The 22134-nt window shown below is 41.8% G+C and overlaps 1 protein-coding gene across 1 annotated transcript; it reads left to right on the top strand.

Moving 5' to 3' along the window:
• Positions 1-4352: 4352 nt before the first annotated feature.
• LOC149822260 (uncharacterized) lies at positions 4353-21796 on the top strand. Its single transcript, XM_089981019.1, has 3 exons — positions 4353-4792; positions 12199-13294; positions 20701-21796. Exons 1-2 carry the CDS (start codon positions 4367-4369, stop codon positions 13243-13245), a joined length of 1473 nt encoding a protein of 490 aa, XP_089837145.1. The 5' UTR covers positions 4353-4366; the 3' UTR covers positions 13246-13294; positions 20701-21796.
• The last annotated feature ends 338 nt before the right edge of the window (positions 21797-22134 follow it).

The following is a 22134-nucleotide window of genomic DNA, read 5'->3' as shown; positions in this document are numbered from 1 at the left end:
CCGGCCCACATTTTGTAAAACGAAAAAGGGGAGGGGGGGGGGGGCAACCCGATATGGGTTGCCCGATAAAGCTATGAGGGAGAAACCCTCTTCCCCGATAAATCTCACGTTAGGGTTCTTTTGAACCCTAACACGCTGAGAGCGTGAGCGAGGGGAAGGAGAGCACACCGCAGCCGCCGGGAGGAGGAGGAGCCTTTCCTTTTCGGGAGGCCACCCTCCTACAAAGAGGGGACCCCGAATCTCTCTCTCTCTCTCTCTCTGTTCTATTCTCTCTCTCACTCTCTTCTACCTCTCTAAACTTCGAATCAACCTCCAATCCCAAGCCGCAGCTCGAGGCCTTGCAGTGGGGAGCCAACCTCGCCGGTGGTGGTGCTGTCCAGGCCGACCGACCCCTCTCGTAGCTGCCGCAACAACCTCACCGGGAAAATGGTAGGGTTCCTGTAAAATTTTTGTTCAGGTCGAGCATAGATCGGGTGGGATGTGGGGTTGTCCGAAACCCAGACTGTCGAGTTGTAAATGGGGAAAAATCTCCTGTTGGGGGTTGTCTGTCAACCCCAAACCGGAAACTCCAAATCAACAATTTGGGGTTTCGGATGTTTCCTTTCTTTTCTTTTTGAATTATGATCTAATCCCTGTGTATGTCTCTTTGGGAATTCATGATTTAATTAGACCTAATGAAATTTGTGATTGAGTTGTATACACGTTCATCTGAATTTTTTTGGTTTATGTATATGTATATATCTGTAAATATATATATACATTCATGTAAATGTTATGACTTAGCATTGTATATAATCTTTGGGACTGCATGACTTGGCTGGGACTATATTCTCTTGAATTTAGTATTTATTTTGTGCAAATCTTTTGGACTGATTATGAAATTGTTTTTACCTAACTCGTGAGAGTCTGATCTAACTCGTGAGAGGATGATCTATGATTTACCTGCGGTTTTGGGTTGTAGGGACTGGGTGCCCACTAAAGAACTAAAACAGTAGATTGTGTACCTTGTAGTGGTGGTTAGTCGCATATTAAGCTCATGCGCTGTGGTGTTTTATGTTTTGGAAAATTTGTTGTAACAGAGTTGAGGTGTTATAGTAGACTGATACAGAGTCTGTGCACATATGGCCATGCTTGAGGGTTGTAAAGGTCTGGACTTTTGTTTTGCATAGGCTTAATCAATGTGAATGCATGTTTAACTCCTATGTTTTTTAGTTGAATTACTTATGATAAACCAAGGTGCTGCCAATAATTGAGTCTTGTATCTGTTTAGTGATAACGATTGTTACCTAATTAATCAAGGTTGGTTGTATGTATTCCAGAGGGTGCAAAGACTAATCAGCTGTCTGTTATAATGGTCTCCCATGTTATATGAAGCTGCATGATTAATCAACTGCTAGATGCCTAGTTAGCTGCATTATATAATCATATTCGTTTCATATGAAACAACATATTAAACTGTTGCTCCATGTCGATTTAGTTGCATGTTAGGTTGAGATTCAATCTAGTATTTAATTTCGTATTCAATTTATGTTAAATGCTTAGATAGTTGCATATTAAACTGCATAGTAACTTGTAAATTTAAATAGATGATTAGTTGTATATTAGGCGGCATGTAAATTTGGTGTTCACTCCATAGTAACTAGCAATTTAAAATGATGTTTAGCTGCATATTAAACTGCCTAATTTATATGGGTCAACTGCATATTCCTTCAAAGGGTTCCAATGATTCTTTATGTGTACATCATCTAGAAGATTCAAATGGCCATTAAGATGTTTATTTTCCAATGTTCATAGGCTTGTCAAATTGTATTTTTGCTGAAGTACTATTGCCTAACACTACATACTTGCTGAAAGTATCAAGTGCCAAATAAGCTGTATATCTTGTGGAATGTTCGAATGAGAGGATGTTGGGAGAAATACATATATTACCAAATCTTTAGGACTATACTGCACGTTCAATAAAGTACACCAACTGTGTTTTTGCTTGTTGTCAGAGCTTGTATTACATGCCACCCTTCATAATACCCGGAGGAGTTGTAGCAATTTGCTATTATGGAACAAATAAATGATAATAAGAATGGTAAATGAGGTTTTGCTAACCGAACATATGGGTCGGGTTGTTGTGGACATATGGAGGTCTAGCTAGGGTATTGAGGGTCTTGAATAGGCCGTCGAAGTTATGATGTGAACCCACATGAAAATGAAAGTAAAATATTGTTGCTTGACTGGTTTAAAGGCACCAGAGCGCTTTGAGTAGGTTATGCAATCAATACGACAAAGAATGGGAACTGTCTATACACCTTGGTAAAATGATTAAGGTTGGGAATTCTACTGTTAGGATAGTAGAAGGAAGTTGGGGAAATGCCCTGTACTTCGGGAAATAAAATAAATGAAAAGATTAACCCACCCAGTTCTTGGGCTTACCTTAGAGAGGGTAAGTGGTACAAAACTCTGGGGACACGTGTTTTGGTTTCGAGCGTAAAGCGACTCGTTGGTCCCAGTCCTCAGAGTTGGGGGACCCAGACTACCAATTTATCCTAGGTGGTAGTTCTTTTGTTCTTCTGCAGAAGTGGAGGATGCATCCTATTTTGGTTTTGGCCTTTGGGAGTTTCTCTCGGTCACTGGCCGCTCCCTTGGGATTTCAGTCACAGTTAGAGTGTTCGGGTTAATAAAACAACCCTGAATAATATACCCCCGGACATTCTCTTCTGTGATGGTTGCCTTGGCCCGTGTGTACCCGCGGGATAAGAAAAGATAAACACTAACTAGAACAGTTAGGTATCACTGTATGGGAGTCATTAAAGAGACAATTGCTTACTCTTCCATCATGTTTTATATTCGTTGCTTATGTTGAAACGACATCCTAAATTGTGCATTTATTTGTTAATTGAATTCATATTATGGATGTTGTTCATGTTAGTGTAAGTTCTGCTTGAATTGCTTAATACCTTACTTGCTTAATTATTGAAGTTGCATAAAATGCTTTTTGTGCTTAAGTATCACTGTTACATAATCTACCCTTTCTATTCAGATATATGTCTATTATTGCTATTGCATCGAATTCCTTATATGTTTATGTTTAGACTGAAATTTAAACACGACACCCACATCACACCTGACACATGATCTACTTGCAAGAAAATTTACAGTTTTCCTACTTAGACGTGGTAGTCTAATTCCTATAATTTCTATTATTTTCAGGAGAAGAGTAGTTCTATGAGCGATGCGGGATGAGGCGCTGACCGAGACTTGATCCATTTGTTCCCTGGCGGTTCTGCTTACTTTCAGATTGAGATTTTTGTTTTGAGACTAAATGTGAAAACTCTGATGTTGGATTTTATTATTATTGAAGTGGAAATAAATGGTGTGGTTTGCTTTTACCTTCCTGTATCGTTCTGAAATGCTTAACCCGAGAATTATTAGTTGTTTCCGCTTGAAAAAAAAAAAAATCCCTAAAAATTTGGGTTAAATTTCGGGGCGTTACAGTTATGGTATCAAAGCCTGGGAACAATAAATCAAGGATCACGGTCATGCCACATCCTGAGATCGCTCTGTGAGTATATTTGTATCACTCTTACTTTATTAGGTCTGATAATTGCATTGTTTTCTATATAAGTTTAGATATATACTTGTGATGATTTTATGGACACTACAATTCAAAGATAGTAAAACTGTGTGTATTGAAATGATTATTAGATGTATCGTCGATCCCAAGCTAGTTCGAGCACGGCGAACGAATGGCAGGACCAAAGGGGTTTCGTGATGGAAACTCTCGGTAATCTGGCTCAAACCATGGACACTCAAATGCGCCATCAGGCGGAGTTAGCCGCAGCCATAAGTGAAAGGCATAATACAAACACAATCACCTATGAGAAGTTCTTGAAGTTGAACCCGCCTACCTTCTCAAGCAAGGCTGATCCTGAATTAGCTGAGAGTTGGATTGCCGAGACAGAACGAGCTTTTCGGGTTCTGTCTGTTCCTGATGATAAGCAAACGGACTTCGGCACATACCGCTTGACGGAAGATGCACAGAAATGGTGGGACACAACCCGAACCATCCACTTTGCTGGAGTGGATACTATTCCATGGGAAGATTTCAAACGAACATTTCTCGAGACATATTTCCCCCAGTACGCTCGTGATCAGAAGCATCAGGAGTTCTTGGAGCTTACCCAAGGAAATATGAATTTGGTGGAATACACTACCAAATTTCGGACCTTGGAGCGGTATTGCCCAAATTTGTTCGCGAATGATAAAGCCAGAGCAACTAGGTATGTCCGCGGACTCAAGGACGGATTGCGACCACGAGTGATGATAAATCTGCCATCCACCCTCGCACAAGCCATTGAAGTGGCTACTATGCTGAATGAAGAATGGGAGAGATCAAGGAAGAGTCAAAAAGACACACCGGGGAAACGGGGAGCCGGTCCGCCGCAGCATCACAGTGGCAAGAAGTACCAGCCACCTTACAAGAAGCAAAAGTACAATGGTGGAAATCGTCCTCCGCAGCATCAAGGACAAAATCGGGTGTGCCAGAAGTGCAACCGGTCCCACTATGGACAACCTTGCCCTAGAGACACAGGAGCATGTCTTTACTGTGGAAAGATGGGTCACTATGCCCGTCAGTGCCACAAGAAGATGGCGGATATGCAGAAACGAAATGCCGGGGGAGGACAGCAACACCAACCATCTCAGCCGCAGCAAACACCGCAGCAAAATGCACAGAAGAGGGTGCCGGGACGAGTATATGCCACCACTGCGGAAGAGTTGGAGAAAGGAAATCTGGTACAAGGTACGGTATTTGTCAATGGTTGTGCTGCACTTGTTCTATTTGACTGTGGTGCCACACATTCGTTCATATCCGTAGAATTTGCAAAATTACTTGGTGCACATACTGAATCTCTGAAACATGAATTATATGTGTACAATCCGATAGGATATAATTCGATATGTGTAAACTACATCCCTGATGTCATAATTGTACTTGAAGGGCAGAACTTACCTGCTGACCTAATCTTGCTCGATATGACTGAATATGATGTCATTTTGGGGATGGATTGGTTATATGAACATTATGCCAACGTTCTCTGTCGACAAGGGAAAGTGGTTTCGTCCCGACCAGGATTGCCAAAGGTTGAGTTTCGACTCTCTAGACCTACAGTGAAGGGCCGAATTGTATCGATATTAAAGGTTCAGAAGTATATGCGACAGGGGTGTCGAGCATTCCTAGTAAATGTATTCTCCGGCGAGTCGAAAGTCACACCATTAGAAGAACTTGAAGTGGTTTGTGAATTCCCGGAAGTGTTTCCGGATGAGTTGCCTGAACTACCTCCACAGCTTGAGGTGGATTTTCATATCGAGTTGGTGCCTGGGACGGCACCGATCTCGAAAGCGCCTTATCGTATGGCCCCGGTAGAATTGGAGGAGCTGAAGAAACAACTCCAGGAGTTGATGGAGCAAGGTTTCATTAGACCGAGCGTATCACCATGGGGAGCACCAGTTCTTTTTGTGAAAAAGAAAGATGGTTCTATGAGGCTGTGTATAGACTATCGGATGTTGAATCAAGCAACAGTCAAAAATAAGTATCCCCTACCTCGTATTGAAGACTTGTTCGACCAATTGCAAAAGGCTAAAGTGTTTTCAAAAATCGATCTTAGATCTGGTTATCACCAACTTCGGATCAAGGACGATGATATTCCTAAGACAGCCTTTAGAACAAGGTACGGTCACTACGAGTTCGTAGTTATGCCATTCGGACTGACAAATGCTCCCGCAGCATTCATGGACTTGATGAATCGAGTATTCAGAGCATACTTGGATACGTTTGTAATTGTCTTTATTGATGATATACTCATATACTCAGAGAGCATAGAGCAACATCGTGAACATTTGAGGATCGTATTGGGGACTCTCAAGGAACACCAGTTGTTCGCCAAATTCTCCAAGTGCGAATTCTGGCTCGAGAAGGTCATGTTCTTGGGTCATGTCATATCGCGAGACGGAGTCGCTGTAGACCCGGCTAAGGTTGAAGCTGTATTAAATTGGGGTCAACCGAAGAATATCAGTGATATCAGGAGTTTTCTGGGATTAGCAGGCTATTATAGAAGATTCATTCAGAACTTTTCACGGATTGCTATGCCCATGACCAAGCTCCTGAGGAAAGGAATCAAGTTCGAATGGACGGATAAGTGTGAGGAGAATTTCCAAATCTTAAAGAAGAAGCTTACCACCGCACCAGTGTTGGCTTTACCTTCAGGTCATGGTGGTTTTGTGGTCTACTCCGACGCATCAGGTACTGGGTTGGGATGTGTTTTAATGCAAAATGGTAAGGTGATAGCTTATGCCTCTCGCCAATTAAAGACTCATGAACGAAACTACCCAACTCATGATCTCGAATTGGCAGCCGTGGTGTTCGCGTTGAAAATATGGCGACATTACCTGTATGGGGAACAATTCGAGGTATTTACTGATCACAAAAGTCTCAAGTACCTGTTTTCCCAGAAAGAGTTGAACATGCGACAACGACGATGGTTGGAGTTTATAAAGGATTACGATTTTACCATTTCCTATCACCCAGAAAAGGCAAATGTGGTAGCTGACTCTCTCAGCCGAAAAGCTGGTTGCAGTTTGTCTAGTCTTTTGACAAAAGGGTGGAATTTGGTGGAGGAATTCATTGATTGGAAACCGTTCGCTGAGGTAGTGGGAAGTATTAAATTATCTAATTTGTCTGCTCACCCGGAGATCCTTACAAAGATTATTGAAGGTCAGAAAGAGGATCCCCAATATGAGAAATTGAAGTCACTAGCACAACAAGAGAAGTCACATTTCTCACTCAGGAAAGATGGCAGTATCTGGATGAAAAAGCGACTTTGGGTCCCTAGTGATCCCAAGTTGAAGGAAGAACTATTGGGTGAAGCACATAGGTCCAAGTACACCATACACCCGGGGGGCACAAAAATGTTTAAAGATTTACAACGAGGGTATTGGTGGAATGGAATGAAGCGTGAGGTCGCAAGTTATGTCTCGAAGTGTTTGACTTGTCAGCAAGTCAAGGTGGAACATCAGAAGCCTGGCAGAATGATGCAGCAAATGGAGATTCCACAGTGGAAATGGGAAGAAATTACCATAGATTTTGTGGTGGGTTTGCCCAAAACACGGAAACAACATGACGCTATATGGGTAATAGTGGATCGATTGACCAAATCGGCTCACTTTCTACCCATACGAATAAATCAATCCCTCGAGAGCTTAGCAGACTTATACATCAGAGAGGTTGTTCGACTGCATGGAGTACCAGTTTCTATTATCTCAGATCGAGATCCTCGATTTACTTCTCGGTTTTGGGGTCAGTTGCAACAGGCTTTGGGTACGAAACTGAAGCTGAGTACTGCTTTTCATCCCCAGACTGACGGACAATCAGAGAGGACTATCCAGACACTAGAAGATATGCTGCGAGCATGTATGCTGGATTGGAAAGGTGAGTGGGACAAGCATGTTGTGTTAGCCGAATATGCCTACAATAATAGTTACCATGCGAGTATCGGCATGGCTCCTTTCGAAGCTCTGTATGGAAGACCATGTAGATCACCTGTGTATTGGGATGAAATTGGTGAACGGTCGGTAGAATCACCAATCGTGTTACAACATTATACCCAACAGATAAAGATGATAAGAGATAGACTTCTCACAGCCCAGAGTCAACAAAAGAGTTATGCAGATCAAAGGCGCAGGGAGCTCACTTTTGATGTGGGGGATCGAGTCTTTGTGAAGGTATCGCCCACCAAAAGTGTGTTTCGTTTTGGTAAGAAAGGAAAATTGAGTCCCAGATATGTCGGACCTTTTGAGATTTTGGAACGGATTGGAGAAACGGCCTATCGTATAGCCCTACCTCCTCAGTATGCTCAGATACATAACGTATTCCATGTATCTATGTTAAGAAAATATCTTCAAGATCCGTCACATGTCATCCAATATGAGGACGTAGATATAAGAGAAGACCTAACAATGGAAGAAAAACCAGTGGAGATATTGGAACAAAGCGAGCGAGTCTTGAGATCAAAGACAATTCCTCTCGTCAAGGTGAGATGGCAACACCATGGCATCGATGAAAGCACGTGGGAACCGGAGGCTAATATGCGGGAGAAGTACCCCAACCTTTTCGAGTAAGCAACCACAGGTAAATTTCGAGGACGAAATTTCTTTAAGGGGGAAAGAATGTAATAACTCCAAATTTTTCCATTAAAAATTTTAATGTTTTATGCGTAAAATAGGTTGAATTGGGCACGGATCCAAGTTTCGGATCCAGAACCCATACTTAAGTAAATACCACTTATATATATATATATAAACCTATTAAATATCCATATATATACGTAAATGAGAAAAATAGATAATATATATATATATTATTAGTTGAGGTTTGGACCCAACTATGGGTCCACATCTTTAATGAGACCCGAATCCAACATGTTGGATCCCGGGTGCGGGTCGCAGTTCGGACTCGGACCCGGCCCACATTTTGTAAAACGAAAAAGGGGGGGGGGGGGGGGCAACCCGATATGGGTTGCCCGATAAAGCTATGAGGGAGAAACCCTCTTCCCCGATAAATCTCACGTTAGGGTTCTTTTGAACCCTAACACGCTGAGAGCGTGAGCGAGGGGAAGGAGAGCACACCGCAGCCGCCGGGAGGAGGAGGAGCCTTTCCTTTTCGGGAGGCCACCCTCCTACAAAGAGGGGACCCCGAATCTCTCTCTCTCTCTCTCTCTGTTCTATTCTCTCTCTCACTCTCTTCTACCTCTCTAAACTTCGAATCAACCTCCAATCCCAAGCCGCAGCTCGAGGCCTTGCAGTGGGGAGCCAACCTCGCCGATGGTGGTGCTGTCCAGGCCGACCGACCCCTCTCGTAGCTGCCGCAACAACCTCACCGGGAAAATGGTAGGGTTCCTGTAAAATTTTTGTTCAGGTCGAGCATAGATCGGGTGGGATGTGGGTTGTCCGAAACCCAGACTGTCGAGTTGTAAATGGGGAAAAATCTCCTATTGGGGGTTGTCTGTCAACCCCAAACCGGAAACTCCAAATCAACAATTTGGGGTTTCGGATGTTTCCTTTCTTTTCTTTTTGAATTATGATCTAATCCCTGTGTATGTCTCTTTGGGAATTCATGATTTAATTAGACCTAATGAAATTTGTGATTGAGTTGTATACACGTTCATCTGAATTTTTTTGGTTTATGTATATGTATATATCTGTAAATATATATATACATTCATGTAAATGTTATGACTTAGCATTGTATATAATCTTTGGGACTGCATGACTTGGCTGGGACTATATTCTCTTGAATTTAGTATTTATTTTGTGCAAATCTTTTGGACTGATTATGAAATTGTTTTTACCTAACTCGTGAGAGTCTGATCTAACTCGTGAGAGGATGATCTATGATTTACCTGCGGTTTTGGGTTGTAGGGACTGGGTGCCCACTAAAGAACTAAAACAGTAGATTGTGTACCTTGTAGTGGTGGTTAGTCGCATATTAAGCTCCTGCGCTGTGGTGTTTTATGTTTTGGAAAATTTGTTGTAACAGAGTTGAGGTGTTATAGTAGACTGATACAGAGTCTGTGCACATATGGCCATGCTTGAGGGTTGTAAAGGTCTGGACTTTTGTTTTGCATAGGCTTAATCAATGTGAATGCATGTTTAACTCCTATGTTTTTTAGTTGAATTACTTATGATAAACCAAGGTGCTGCCAATAATTGAGTCTTGTATCTGTTTAGTGATAACGATTGTTACCTAATTAATCAAGGTTGGTTGTATGTATTCCAGAGGGTGCAAAGACTAATCAGCTGTCTGTTATAATGGTCTCCCATGTTATATGAAGCTGCATGATTAATCAACTGCTAGATGCCTAGTTAGCTGCATTATATAATCATATTCGTTTCATATGAAACAACATATTAAACTGTTGCTCCATGTCGATTTAGTTGCATGTTAGGTTGAGATTCAATCTAGTATTTAATTTCGTATTCAATTTATGTTAAATGCTTAGATAGTTGCATATTAAACTGCATAGTAACTTGTAAATTTAAATAGATGATTAGTTGTATATTAGGCGGCATGTAAATTTGGTGTTCACTCCATAGTAACTAGCAATTTAAAATGATGTTTAGCTGCATATTAAACTGCCTAATTTATATGGGTCAACTGCATATTCCTTCAAAGGGTTCCAATGATTCTTTATGTGTACATCATCTAAAAGATTCAAATGGCCATTAAGATGTTTATTTTCCAATGTTCATAGGCTTGTCAAATTGTATTTTTGCTGAAGTACTATTGCCTAACACTACATACTTGCTGAAAGTATCAAGTGCCAAATAAGCTGTATATCTTGTGGAATGTTCGAATGAGAGGATGTTGGGAGAAATACATATATTACCAAATCTTTAGGACTATACTGCACGTTCAATAAAGTACACCAACTGTGTTTTTGCTTGTTGTCAGAGCTTGTATTACATGCCACCCTTCATAATACCCGGAGGAGTTGTAGCAATTTGCTATTATGGAACAAATAAATGATAATAAGAATGGTAAATGAGGTTTTGCTAACCGAACATATGGGTCGGGTTGTTGTGGACATATGGAGGTCTAGCTAGGGTATTGAGGGTCTTGAATAGGCCGTCGAAGTTATGATGTGAACCCACATGAAAATGAAAGTAAAATATTGTTGCTTGACTGGTTTAAAGGCACCAGAGCGCTTTGAGTAGGTTATGCAATCAATACGACAAAGAATGGGAACTGTCTATACACCTTGGTAAAATGATTAAGGTTGGGAATTCTACTGTTAGGATAGTAGAAGGAAGTTGGGGAAATGCCCTGTACTTCGGGAAATAAAATAAATGAAAAGATTAACCCACCCAGTTCTTGGGCTTACCTTAGAGAGGGTAAGTGGTACAAAACTCTGGGGACACGTGTTTTGGTTTCGAGCGTAAAGCGACTCGTTGGTCCCAGTCCTCAGAGTTGGGGGACCCAGACTACCAATTTATCCTAGGTGGTAGTTCTTTTGTTCTTCTGCAGAAGTGGAGGATGCATCCTATTTTGGTTTTGGCCTTTGGGAGTTTCTCTCGGTCACTGGCCGCTCCCTTGGGATTTCAGTCACAGTTAGAGTGTTCGGGTTAATAAAACAACCCTGAATAATATACCCCCAGACATTCTCTTCTGTGATGGTTGCCTTGGCCCGTGTGTACCCGCGGGATAAGAAAAGATAAACACTAACTAGAACAGTTAGGTATCACTGTATGGGAGTCATTAAAGAGACAATTGCTTACTCTTCCATCATGTTTTATATTCGTTGCTTATGTTGAAACGACATCCTAAATTGTGCATTTATTTGTTAATTGAATTCATATTATGGATGTTGTTCATGTTAGTGTAAGTTCTGCTTGAATTGCTTAATACCTTACTTGCTTAATTATTGAAGTTGCATAAAATGCTTTTTGTGCTTAAGTATCACTGTTACATAATCTACCCTTTCTATTCAGATATATGTCTATTATTGCTATTGCATCGAATTCCTTATATGTTTATGTTTAGACTGAAATTTAAACACGACACCCACATCACACCTGACACATGATCTACTTGCAAGAAAATTTACAGTTTTCCTACTTAGACGTGGTAGTCTAATTCCTATAATTTCTATTATTTTCAGGAGAAGAGTAGTTCTATGAGCGATGCGGGATGAGGCGCTGACCGAGACTTGATCCATTTGTTCCCTGGCGGTTCTGCTTACTTTCAGATTGAGATTTTTGTTTTGAGACTAAATGTGAAAACTCTGATGTTGGATTTTATTATTATTGAAGTGGAAATAAATGGTGTGGTTTGCTTTTACCTTCCTGTATCGTTCTGAAATGCTTAACCCGAGAATTATTAGTTGTTTCCGCTTGAAAAAAAAAAATCCCTAAAAATTTGGGTTAAATTTCGGGGCGTTACAGTTATGGTATCAAAGCCTGGGAACAATAAATCAAGGATCACGGTCATGCCACATCCTGAGATCGCTCTGTGAGTATATTTGTATCACTCTTACTTTATTAGGTCTGATAATTGCATTGTTTTCTATATAAGTTTAGATATATACTTGTGATGATTTTATGGACACTACAATTCAAAGATAGTAAAACTGTGTGTATTGAAATGATTATTAGATGTATCGTCGATCCCAAGCTAGTTCGAGCACGGCGAACGAATGGCAGGACCAAAGGGGTTTCGTGATGGAAACTCTCGGTAATCTGGCTCAAACCATGGACACTCAAATGCGCCATCAGGCGGAGTTAGCCGCAGCCATAAGTGAAAGGCATAATACAAACACAATCACCTATGAGAAGTTCTTGAAGTTGAACCCGCCTACCTTCTCAAGCAAGGCTGATCCTGAATTAGCTGAGAGTTGGATTGCCGAGACAGAACGAGCTTTTCGGGTTCTGTCTGTTCCTGATGATAAGCAAACGGACTTCGGCACATACCGCTTGACGGAAGATGCACAGAAATGGTGGGACACAACCCGAACCATCCACTTTGCTGGAGTGGATACTATTCCATGGGAAGATTTCAAACGAACATTTCTCGAGACATATTTCCCCCAGTACGCTCGTGATCAGAAGCATCAGGAGTTCTTGGAGCTTACCCAAGGAAATATGAATTTGGTGGAATACACTACCAAATTTCGGACCTTGGAGCGGTATTGCCCAAATTTGTTCGCGAATGATAAAGCCAGAGCAACTAGGTATGTCCGCGGACTCAAGGACGGATTGCGACCACGAGTGATGATAAATCTGCCATCCACCCTCGCACAAGCCATTGAAGTGGCTACTATGCTGAATGAAGAATGGGAGAGATCAAGGAAGAGTCAAAAAGACACACCGGGGAAACGGGGAGCCGGTCCGCCGCAGCATCACAGTGGCAAGAAGTACCAGCCACCTTACAAGAAGCAAAAGTACAATGGTGGAAATCGTCCTCCGCAGCATCAAGGACAAAATCGGGTGTGCCAGAAGTGCAACCGGTCCCACTATGGACAACCTTGCCCTAGAGACACAGGAGCATGTCTTTACTGTGGAAAGATGGGTCACTATGCCCGTCAGTGCCACAAGAAGATGGCGGATATGCAGAAACGAAATGCCGGGGGAGGACAGCAACACCAACCATCTCAGCCGCAGCAAACACCGCAGCAAAATGCACAGAAGAGGGTGCCGGGATGAGTATATGCCACCACTGCGGAAGAGTTGGAGAAAGGAAATCTGGTACAAGGTACGGTATTTGTCAATGGTTGTGCTGCACTTGTTCTATTTGACTGTGGTGCCACACATTCGTTCATATCCGTAGAATTTGCAAAATTACTTGGTGCACATACTGAATCTCTGAAACATGAATTATATGTGTACAATCCGATAGGATATAATTCGATATGTGTAAACTACATCCCTGATGTCATAATTGTACTTGAAGGGCAGAACTTACCTGCTGACCTAATCTTGCTCGATATGACTGAATATGATGTCATTTTGGGGATGGATTGGTTATATGAACATTATGCCAACGTTCTCTGTCGACAAGGGAAAGTGGTTTCGTCCCGACCAGGATTGCCAAAGGTTGAGTTTCGACTCTCTAGACCTACAGTGAAGGGCCGAATTGTATCGATATTAAAGGTTCAGAAGTATATGCGACAGGGGTGTCGAGCATTCCTAGTAAATGTATTCTCCGGCGAGTCGAAAGTCACACCATTAGAAGAACTTGAAGTGGTTCGTGAATTCCCGGAAGTGTTTCCGGATGAGTTGCCTGAACTACCTCCACAGCTTGAGGTGGATTTTCATATCGAGTTGGTGCCTGGGACGGCACCGATCTCGAAAGCGCCTTATCGTATGGCCCCGGTAGAATTGGAGGAGCTGAAGAAACAACTCCAGGAGTTGATGGAGCAAGGTTTCATTAGACCGAGCGTATCACCATGGGGAGCACCAGTTCTTTTTGTGAAAAAGAAAGATGGTTCTATGAGGCTGTGTATAGACTATCGGATGTTGAATCAAGCAACAGTCAAAAATAAGTATCCCCTACCTCGTATTGAAGACTTGTTCGACCAATTGCAAAAGGCTAAAGTGTTTTCAAAAATCGATCTTAGATCTGGTTATCACCAACTTCGGATCAAGGACGATGATATTCCTAAGACAGCCTTTAGAACAAGGTACGGTCACTACGAGTTCGTAGTTATGCCATTCGGACTGACAAATGCTCCCGCAGCATTCATGGACTTGATGAATCGAGTATTCAGAGCATACTTGGATACGTTTGTAATTGTCTTTATTGATGATATACTCATATACTCAGAGAGCATAGAGCAACATCGTGAACAATTGAGGATCGTATTGGGGACTCTCAAGGAACACCAGTTGTTCGCCAAATTCTCCAAGTGCGAATTCTGGCTCGAGAAGGTCATGTTCTTGGGTCATGTCATATCGCGAGACGGAGTCGCTGTAGACCCGGCTAAGGTTGAAGCTGTATTAAATTGGGGTCAACCGAAGAATATCAGTGATATCAGGAGTTTTCTGGGATTAGCAGGCTATTATAGAAGATTCATTCAGAACTTTTCACGGATTGCTATGCCCATGACCAAGCTCCTGAGGAAAGGAATCAAGTTCGAATGGACGGATAAGTGTGAGGAGAATTTCCAAATCTTAAAGAAGAAGCTTACCACAGCACCAGTGTTGGCTTTACCTTCAGGTCATGGTGGTTTTGTGGTCTACTCCGACGCATCAGGTACTGGGTTGGGATGTGTTTTAATGCAAAATGGTAAGGTGATAGCTTATGCCTCTCGCCAATTAAAGACTCATGAACGAAACTACCCAACTCATGATCTCGAATTGGCAGTCGTGGTGTTCGCGTTGAAAATATGACGACATTACCTGTATGGGGAACAATTCGAGGTATTTACTGATCACAAAAGTCTCAAGTACCTGTTTTCCTAGAAAGAGTTGAACATGCGACAACGACGATGGTTGGAGTTTATAAAGGATTACGATTTTACCATTTCCTATCACCCAGGAAAGGCAAATGTGGTAGCTGACTCTCTCAGCCGAAAAGCTGGTTGCAGTTTGTCTAGTCTTTTGACAAAAGGGTGGAATTTGGTGGAGGAATTCATTGATTGGAAACCGTTCGCTGAGGTAGTGGGAAGTATTAAATTATCTAATTTGTCTGTTCACCCGGAGATCCTTACAAAGATTATTGAAGGTCAGAAAGAGGATCCCCAATATGAGAAATTGAAGTCACTAGCACAACAAGAGAAGTCACATTTCTCACTCAGGAAAGATGGCAGTATCTGGATGAAAAAGCGACTTTGGGTCCCTAGTGATCCCAAGTTGAAGGAAGAACTATTGGGTGAAGCACATAGGTCCAAGTACACCATACACCCGGGGGGCACAAAAATGTTTAAAGATTTACAACGAGGGTATTGGTGGAATGGAATGAAGCGTGAGGTCGCAAGTTATGTCTCGAAGTGTTTGACTTGTCAGCAAGTCAAGGTGGAACATCAGAAGCCTGGCAGAATGATGCAGCAAATGGAGATTCCACAGTGGAAATGGGAAGAAATTACCATAGATTTCGTGGTGGGTTTGCCCAAAACACGGAAACAACATGACGCTATATGGGTAATAGTGGATCGATTGACCAAATCGGCTCACTTTCTACCCATACGAATAAATCAATCCCTCGAGAGCTTAGCAGACTTATACATCAGAGAGGTTGTTCGACTGCATGGAGTACCAGTTTCTATTATCTCAGATCGAGATCCTCGATTTACTTCTCGGTTTTGGGGTCAGTTGCAACAGGCTTTGGGTACGAAACTGAAGCTGAGTACTGCTTTTCATCCCCAGACTGACGGACAATCAGAGAGGACTATCCAGACACTAGAAGATATGCTGCGAGCATGTATGCTGGATTGGAAAGGTGAGTGGGACAAGCATGTTGTGTTAGCCGAATATGCCTACAATAATAGTTACCATGCGAGTATCGGCATGGCTCCTTTCGAAGCTCTGTATGGAAGACCATGTAGATCACCTGTGTATTGGGATGAAATTGGTGAACGGTCGGTAGAATCACCAATCGTGTTACAACATTATACCCAACAGATAAAGATGATAAGAGATAGACTTCTCACAGCCCAGAGTCAACAAAAGAGTTATGCAGATCAAAGGCGCAGGGAGCTCACTTTTGATGTGGGGGATCGAGTCTTTGTGAAGGTATCGCCCACCAAAAGTGTGTTTCGTTTTGGTAAGAAAGGAAAATTGAGTCCCAGATATGTCGGACCTTTTGAGATTTTGGAACGGATTGGAGAAACGGCCTATCGTATAGCCCTACCTCCTCAGTATGCTCAGATACATAACGTATTCCATGTATCTATGTTAAGAAAATATCTTCAAGATCCGTCACATGTCATCCAATATGAGGACGTAGATATAAGAGAAGACCTAACAATGGAAGAAAAACCAGTGGAGATATTGGAATAAAGCGAGCGAGTCTTGAGATCAAAGACAATTCCTCTCGTCAAGGTGAGATGGCAACACCATGGCATCGATGAAAGCACGTGGGAACCGGAGGCTAATATGCGGGAGAAGTACCCCAACCTTTTCGAGTAAGCAACCACAGGTAAATTTCGAGGACGAAATTTCTTTAAGGGGGAAAGAATGTAATAACTGCAAATTTTTCCATTAAAAATTTTAATGTTTTATGCGTAAAATAGGTTGAATTGGGCACGGATCCAAGTTTCGGATCCAGAACCCATACTTAAGTAAATACCACTTATATATATATATATAAACCTATTAAATATCCATATATATACGTAAATGAGAAAAATAGATAATATATATATATATTATTAGTTGAGGTTTGGACCCAACTATGGGTCCACATCTTTAATGAGACCCGAATCCAACATGTTGGATCCCGGGTGCGGGTCGCAGTTCGGACTCGGACCCGGCCCACATTTTGTAAAACGAAAAAGGGGGGGGGGGGGGCAACCCGATATGGGTTGCCCGATAAAGCTATGAGGGAGAAACCCTCTTCCCCGATAAATCTCACGTTAGGGTTCTTTTGAACCCTAACACGCTGAGAGCGTGAGCGAGGGGAAGGAGAGCACACCGCAGCCGCCGGGAGGAGGAGGAGCCTTTCCTTTTCGGGAGGCCACCCTCCTACAAAGTGGGTACCCCGAATCTCTCTCTCTCTCTCTCTCTGTTCTATTCTCTCTCTCACTCTCTTCTACCTCTCTAAACTTCGAATCAACCTCCAATCCCAAGCCGCAGCTCGAGGCCTTGCAGTGGGGAGCCAACCTCGCCGGTGGTGGTGCTGTCCAGGCCGACCGACCCCTCTCGTAGCTGCCGCAACAACCTCACCGGGAAAATGGTAGGGTTCCTGTAAAATTTTTGTTCAGGTCGAGCATAGATCGGGTGGGATGTGGGTTGTCCGAAACCCAGACTGTCGAGTTGTAAATGGGGAAAAATCTCCTATTGGGGGTTGTCTGTCAACCCCAAACCGGAAACTCCAAATCAACAATTTGGGGTTTCGGATGTTTCCTTTCTTTTCTTTTTGAATTATGATCTAATCCCTGTGTATGTCTCTTTGGGAATTCATGATTTAATTAGACCTAATGAAATTTGTGATTGAGTTGTATACACGTTCATCTGAATTTTTTTGGTTTATGTATATGTATATATCTGTAAATATATATATACATTCATGTAAATGTTATGACTTAGCATTGTATATAATCTTTGGGACTGCATGACTTGGCTGGGACTATATTCTCTTGAATTTAGTATTTATTTTGTGCAAATCTTTTGGACTGATTATGAAATTGTTTTTACCTAACTCGTGAGAGTCTGATCTAACTCGTGAGAGGATGATCTATGATTTACCTGCGGTTTTGGGTTGTAGGGACTGGGTGCCCACTAAAGAACTAAAACAGTAGATTGTGTACCTTGTAGTGGTGGTTAGTCGCATATTAAGCTCCTGCGCTGTGGTGTTTTATGTTTTGGAAAATTTGTTGTAACAGAGTTGAGGTGTTATAGTAGACTGATACAGAGTCTGTGCACATATGGCCATGCTTGAGGGTTGTAAAGGTCTGGACTTTTGTTTTGCACAGGCTTAATCAATGTGAATGCATGTTTAACTCCTATGTTTTTTAGTTGAATTACTTATGATAAACCAAGGTGCTGCCAATAATTGAGTCTTGTATCTGTTTAGTGATAACGATTGTTACCTAATTAATCAAGGTTGGTTGTATGTATTCCAGAGGGTGCAAAGACTAATCAGCTGTCTGTTATAATGGTCTCCCATGTTATATGAAGCTGCATGATTAATCAACTGCTAGATGCCTAGTTAGCTGCATTATATAATCATATTCGTTTCATATGAAACAACATATTAAACTGTTGCTCCATGTCGATTTAGTTGCATGTTAGGTTGAGATTCAATCTAGTATTTAATTTCGTATTCAATTTATGTTAAATGCTTAGATAGTTGCATATTAAACTGCATAGTAACTTGTAAATTTAAATAGATGATTAGTTGTATATTAGGCGGCATGTAAATTTGGTGTTCACTCCATAGTAACTAGCAATTTAAAATGATGTTTAGCTGCATATTAAACTGCCTAATTTATATGGGTCAACTGCATATTCCTTCAAAGGGTTCCAATGATTCTTTATGTGTACATCATCTAGAAGATTCAAATGGCCATTAAGATGTTTATTTTCCAATGTTCATAGGCTTGTCAAATTGTATTTTTGCTGAAGTACTATTGCCTAACACTACATACTTGCTGAAAGTATCAAGTGCCAAATAAGCTGTATATCTTGTGGAATGTTCGAATGAGAGGATGTTGGGAGAAATACATATATTACCAAATCTTTAGGACTATACTGCACGTTCAATAAAGTACACCAACTGTGTTTTTGCTTGTTGTCAGAGCTTGTATTACATGCCACCCTTCATAATACCCGGAGGAGTTGTAGCAATTTGCTATTATGGAACAAATAAATGATAATAAGAATGGTAAATGAGGTTTTGCTAACCGAACATATGGGTCGGGTTGTTGTGGACATATGGAGGTCTAGCTAGGGTATTGAGGGTCTTGAATAGGCCGTCGAAGTTATGATGTGAACCCACATGAAAATGAAAGTAAAATATTGTTGCTTGACTGGTTTAAAGGCACCAGAGCGCTTTGAGTAGGTTATGCAATCAATACGACAAAGAATGGGAACTGTCTATACACCTTGGTAAAATGATTAAGGTTGGGAATTCTACTGTTAGGATAGTAGAAGGAAGTTGGGGAAATGCCCTGTACTTCGGGAAATAAAATAAATGAAAAGATTAACCCACCCAGTTCTTGGGCTTACCTTAGAGAGGGTAAGTGGTACAAAACTCTGGGGACACGTGTTTTGGTTTCGAGCGTAAAGCGACTCGTTGGTCCCAGTCCTCAGAGTTGGGGGACCCAGACTACCAATTTATCCTAGGTGGTAGTTCTTTTGTTCTTCTGCAGAAGTGGATGATGCATCCTATTTTGGTTTTGGCCTTTGGGAGTTTCTCTCGGTCACTGGCCGCTCCCTTGGGATTTCAGTCACAGTTAGAGTGTTCGGGTTAATAAAACAACCCTGAATAATATACCCCCGGACATTCTCTTCTGTGATGGTTGCCTTGGCCCGTGTGTACCCGCGGGATAAGAAAAGATAAACACTAACTAGAACAGTTAGGTATCACTGTATGGGAGTCATTAAAGAGACAATTGCTTACTCTTCCATCATGTTTTATATTCGTTGCTTATGTTGAAACGACATCCTAAATTGTGCATTTATTTGTTAATTGAATTCATATTATGGATGTTGTTCATGTTAGTGTAAGTTCTGCTTGAATTGCTTAATACCTTACTTGCTTAATTATTGAAGTTGCATAAAATGCTTTTTGTGCTTAAGTATCACTGTTACATAATCTACCCTTTCTATTCAGATATATGTCTATTATTGCTATTGCATCGAATTCCTTATATGTTTATGTTTAGACTGAAATTTAAACACGACACCCACATCACACCTGACACATGATCTACTTGCAAGAAAATTTACAGTTTTCCTACTTAGACGTGGTAGTCTAATTCCTATAATTTCTATTATTTTCAGGAGAAGAGTAGTTCTATGAGCGATGCGGGATGAGGCGCTGACCGAGACTTGATCCATTTGTTCCCTGGCGGTTCTGCTTACTTTCAGATTGAGATTTTTGTTTTGAGACTAAATGTGAAAACTCTGATGTTGGATTTTATTATTATTGAAGTGGAAATAAATGGTGTGGTTTGCTTTTACCTTCCTGTATCGTTCTGAAATGCTTAACCCGAGAATTATTAGTTGTTTCCGCTTGAAAAAAAAAAAAATCCCTAAAAATTTGGGTTAAATTTCGGGGCGTTACAGTTATGGTATCAAAGCCTGGGAACAATAAATCAAGGATCACGGTCATGCCACATCCTGAGATCGCTCTGTGAGTATATTTGTATCACTCTTACTTTATTAGGTCTGATAATTGCATTGTTTTCTATATAAGTTTAGATATATACTTGTGATGATTTTATGGACACTACAATTCAAAGATAGTAAAACTGTGTGTATTGAAATGATTATTAGATGTATCGTCGATCCCAAGCTAGTTCGAGCACGGCGAACGAATGGCAGGACCAAAGGGGTTTCGTGATGGAAACTCTCGGTAATCTGGCTCAAACCATGGACACTCAAATGCGCCATCAGGCGGAGTTAGCCGCAGCCATAAGTGAAAGGCATAATACAAACACAATCACCTATGAGAAGTTCTTGAAGTTGAACCCGCCTACCTTCTCAAGCAAGGCTGATCCTGAATTAGCTGAGAGTTGGATTGCCGAGACAGAACGAGCTTTTCGGGTTCTGTCTGTTCCTGATGATAAGCAAACGGACTTCGGCACATACCGCTTGACGGAAGATGCACAGAAATGGTGGGACACAACCCGAACCATCCACTTTGCTGGAGTGGATACTATTCCATGGGAAGATTTCAAACGAACATTTCTCGAGACATATTTCCCCCAGTACGCTCGTGATCAGAAGCATCAGGAGTTCTTGGAGCTTACCCAAGGAAATATGAATTTGGTGGAATACACTACCAAATTTCGGACCTTGGAGCGGTATTGCCCAAATTTGTTCGCGAATGATAAAGCCAGAGCAACTAGGTATGTCCGCGGACTCAAGGACGGATTGCGACCACGAGTGATGATAAATCTGCCATCCACCCTCGCACAAGCCATTGAAGTGGCTACTATGCTGAATGAAGAATGGGAGAGATCAAGGAAGAGTCAAAAAGACACACCGGGGAAACGGGGAGCCGGTCCGCCGCAGCATCACAGTGGCAAGAAGTACCAGCCACCTTACAAGAAGCAAAAGTACAATGGTGGAAATCGTCCTCCGCAGCATCAAGGACAAAATCGGGTGTGCCAGAAGTGCAACCGGTCCCACTATGGACAACCTTGCCCTAGAGACACAGGAGCATGTCTTTACTGTGGAAAGATGGGTCACTATGCCCGTCAGTGCCACAAGAAGATGGCGGATATGCAGAAACAAAATGCCGGGGGAGGACAGCAACACCAACCATCTCAGCCGCAGCAAACACCGCAGCAAAATGCACAGAAGAGGGTGCCGGGATGAGTATATGCCACCACTGCGGAAGAGTTGGAGAAAGGAAATCTGGTACAAGGTACGGTATTTGTCAATGGTTGTGCTGCACTTGTTCTATTTGACTGTGGTGCCACACATTCGTTCATATCCGTAGAATTTGCAAAATTACTTGGTGCACATACTGAATCTCTGAAACATGAATTATATGTGTACAATCCGATAGGATATAATTCGATATGTGTAAACTACATCCCTGATGTCATAATTGTACTTGAAGGGCAGAACTTACCTGCTGACCTAATCTTGCTCGATATGACTGAATATGATGTCATTTTGGGGATGGATTGGTTATATGAACATTATGCCAACGTTCTCTGTCGACAAGGGAAAGTGGTTTCGTCCCGACCAGGATTGCCA

The sequence above is a fragment of the Nuphar pumila genome, chromosome 11 (assembly GCF_984573655.1).
Source record: "Nuphar pumila chromosome 11, dmNupPumi1.hap1.1, whole genome shotgun sequence".
Taxonomy (NCBI): Eukaryota; Viridiplantae; Streptophyta; class Magnoliopsida; order Nymphaeales; family Nymphaeaceae; genus Nuphar; species Nuphar pumila.
This window is presented reverse-complemented; position numbering and strand designations above follow the sequence as displayed.

Coding starts and splice junctions, on each gene's coding strand:
- LOC149822260 (XM_089981019.1), top strand. CDS start 4,367: ATGAAGAATGGGAGAGATCAAGGAAGAGTCAAAAAGACACACCGGGGA. Junction 4,793..12,198: donor GAAAGGAAATCTGGTACAAG/GTACGGTATTTG, acceptor AATGATTATTAG/ATGTATCGTCGATCCCAAGC.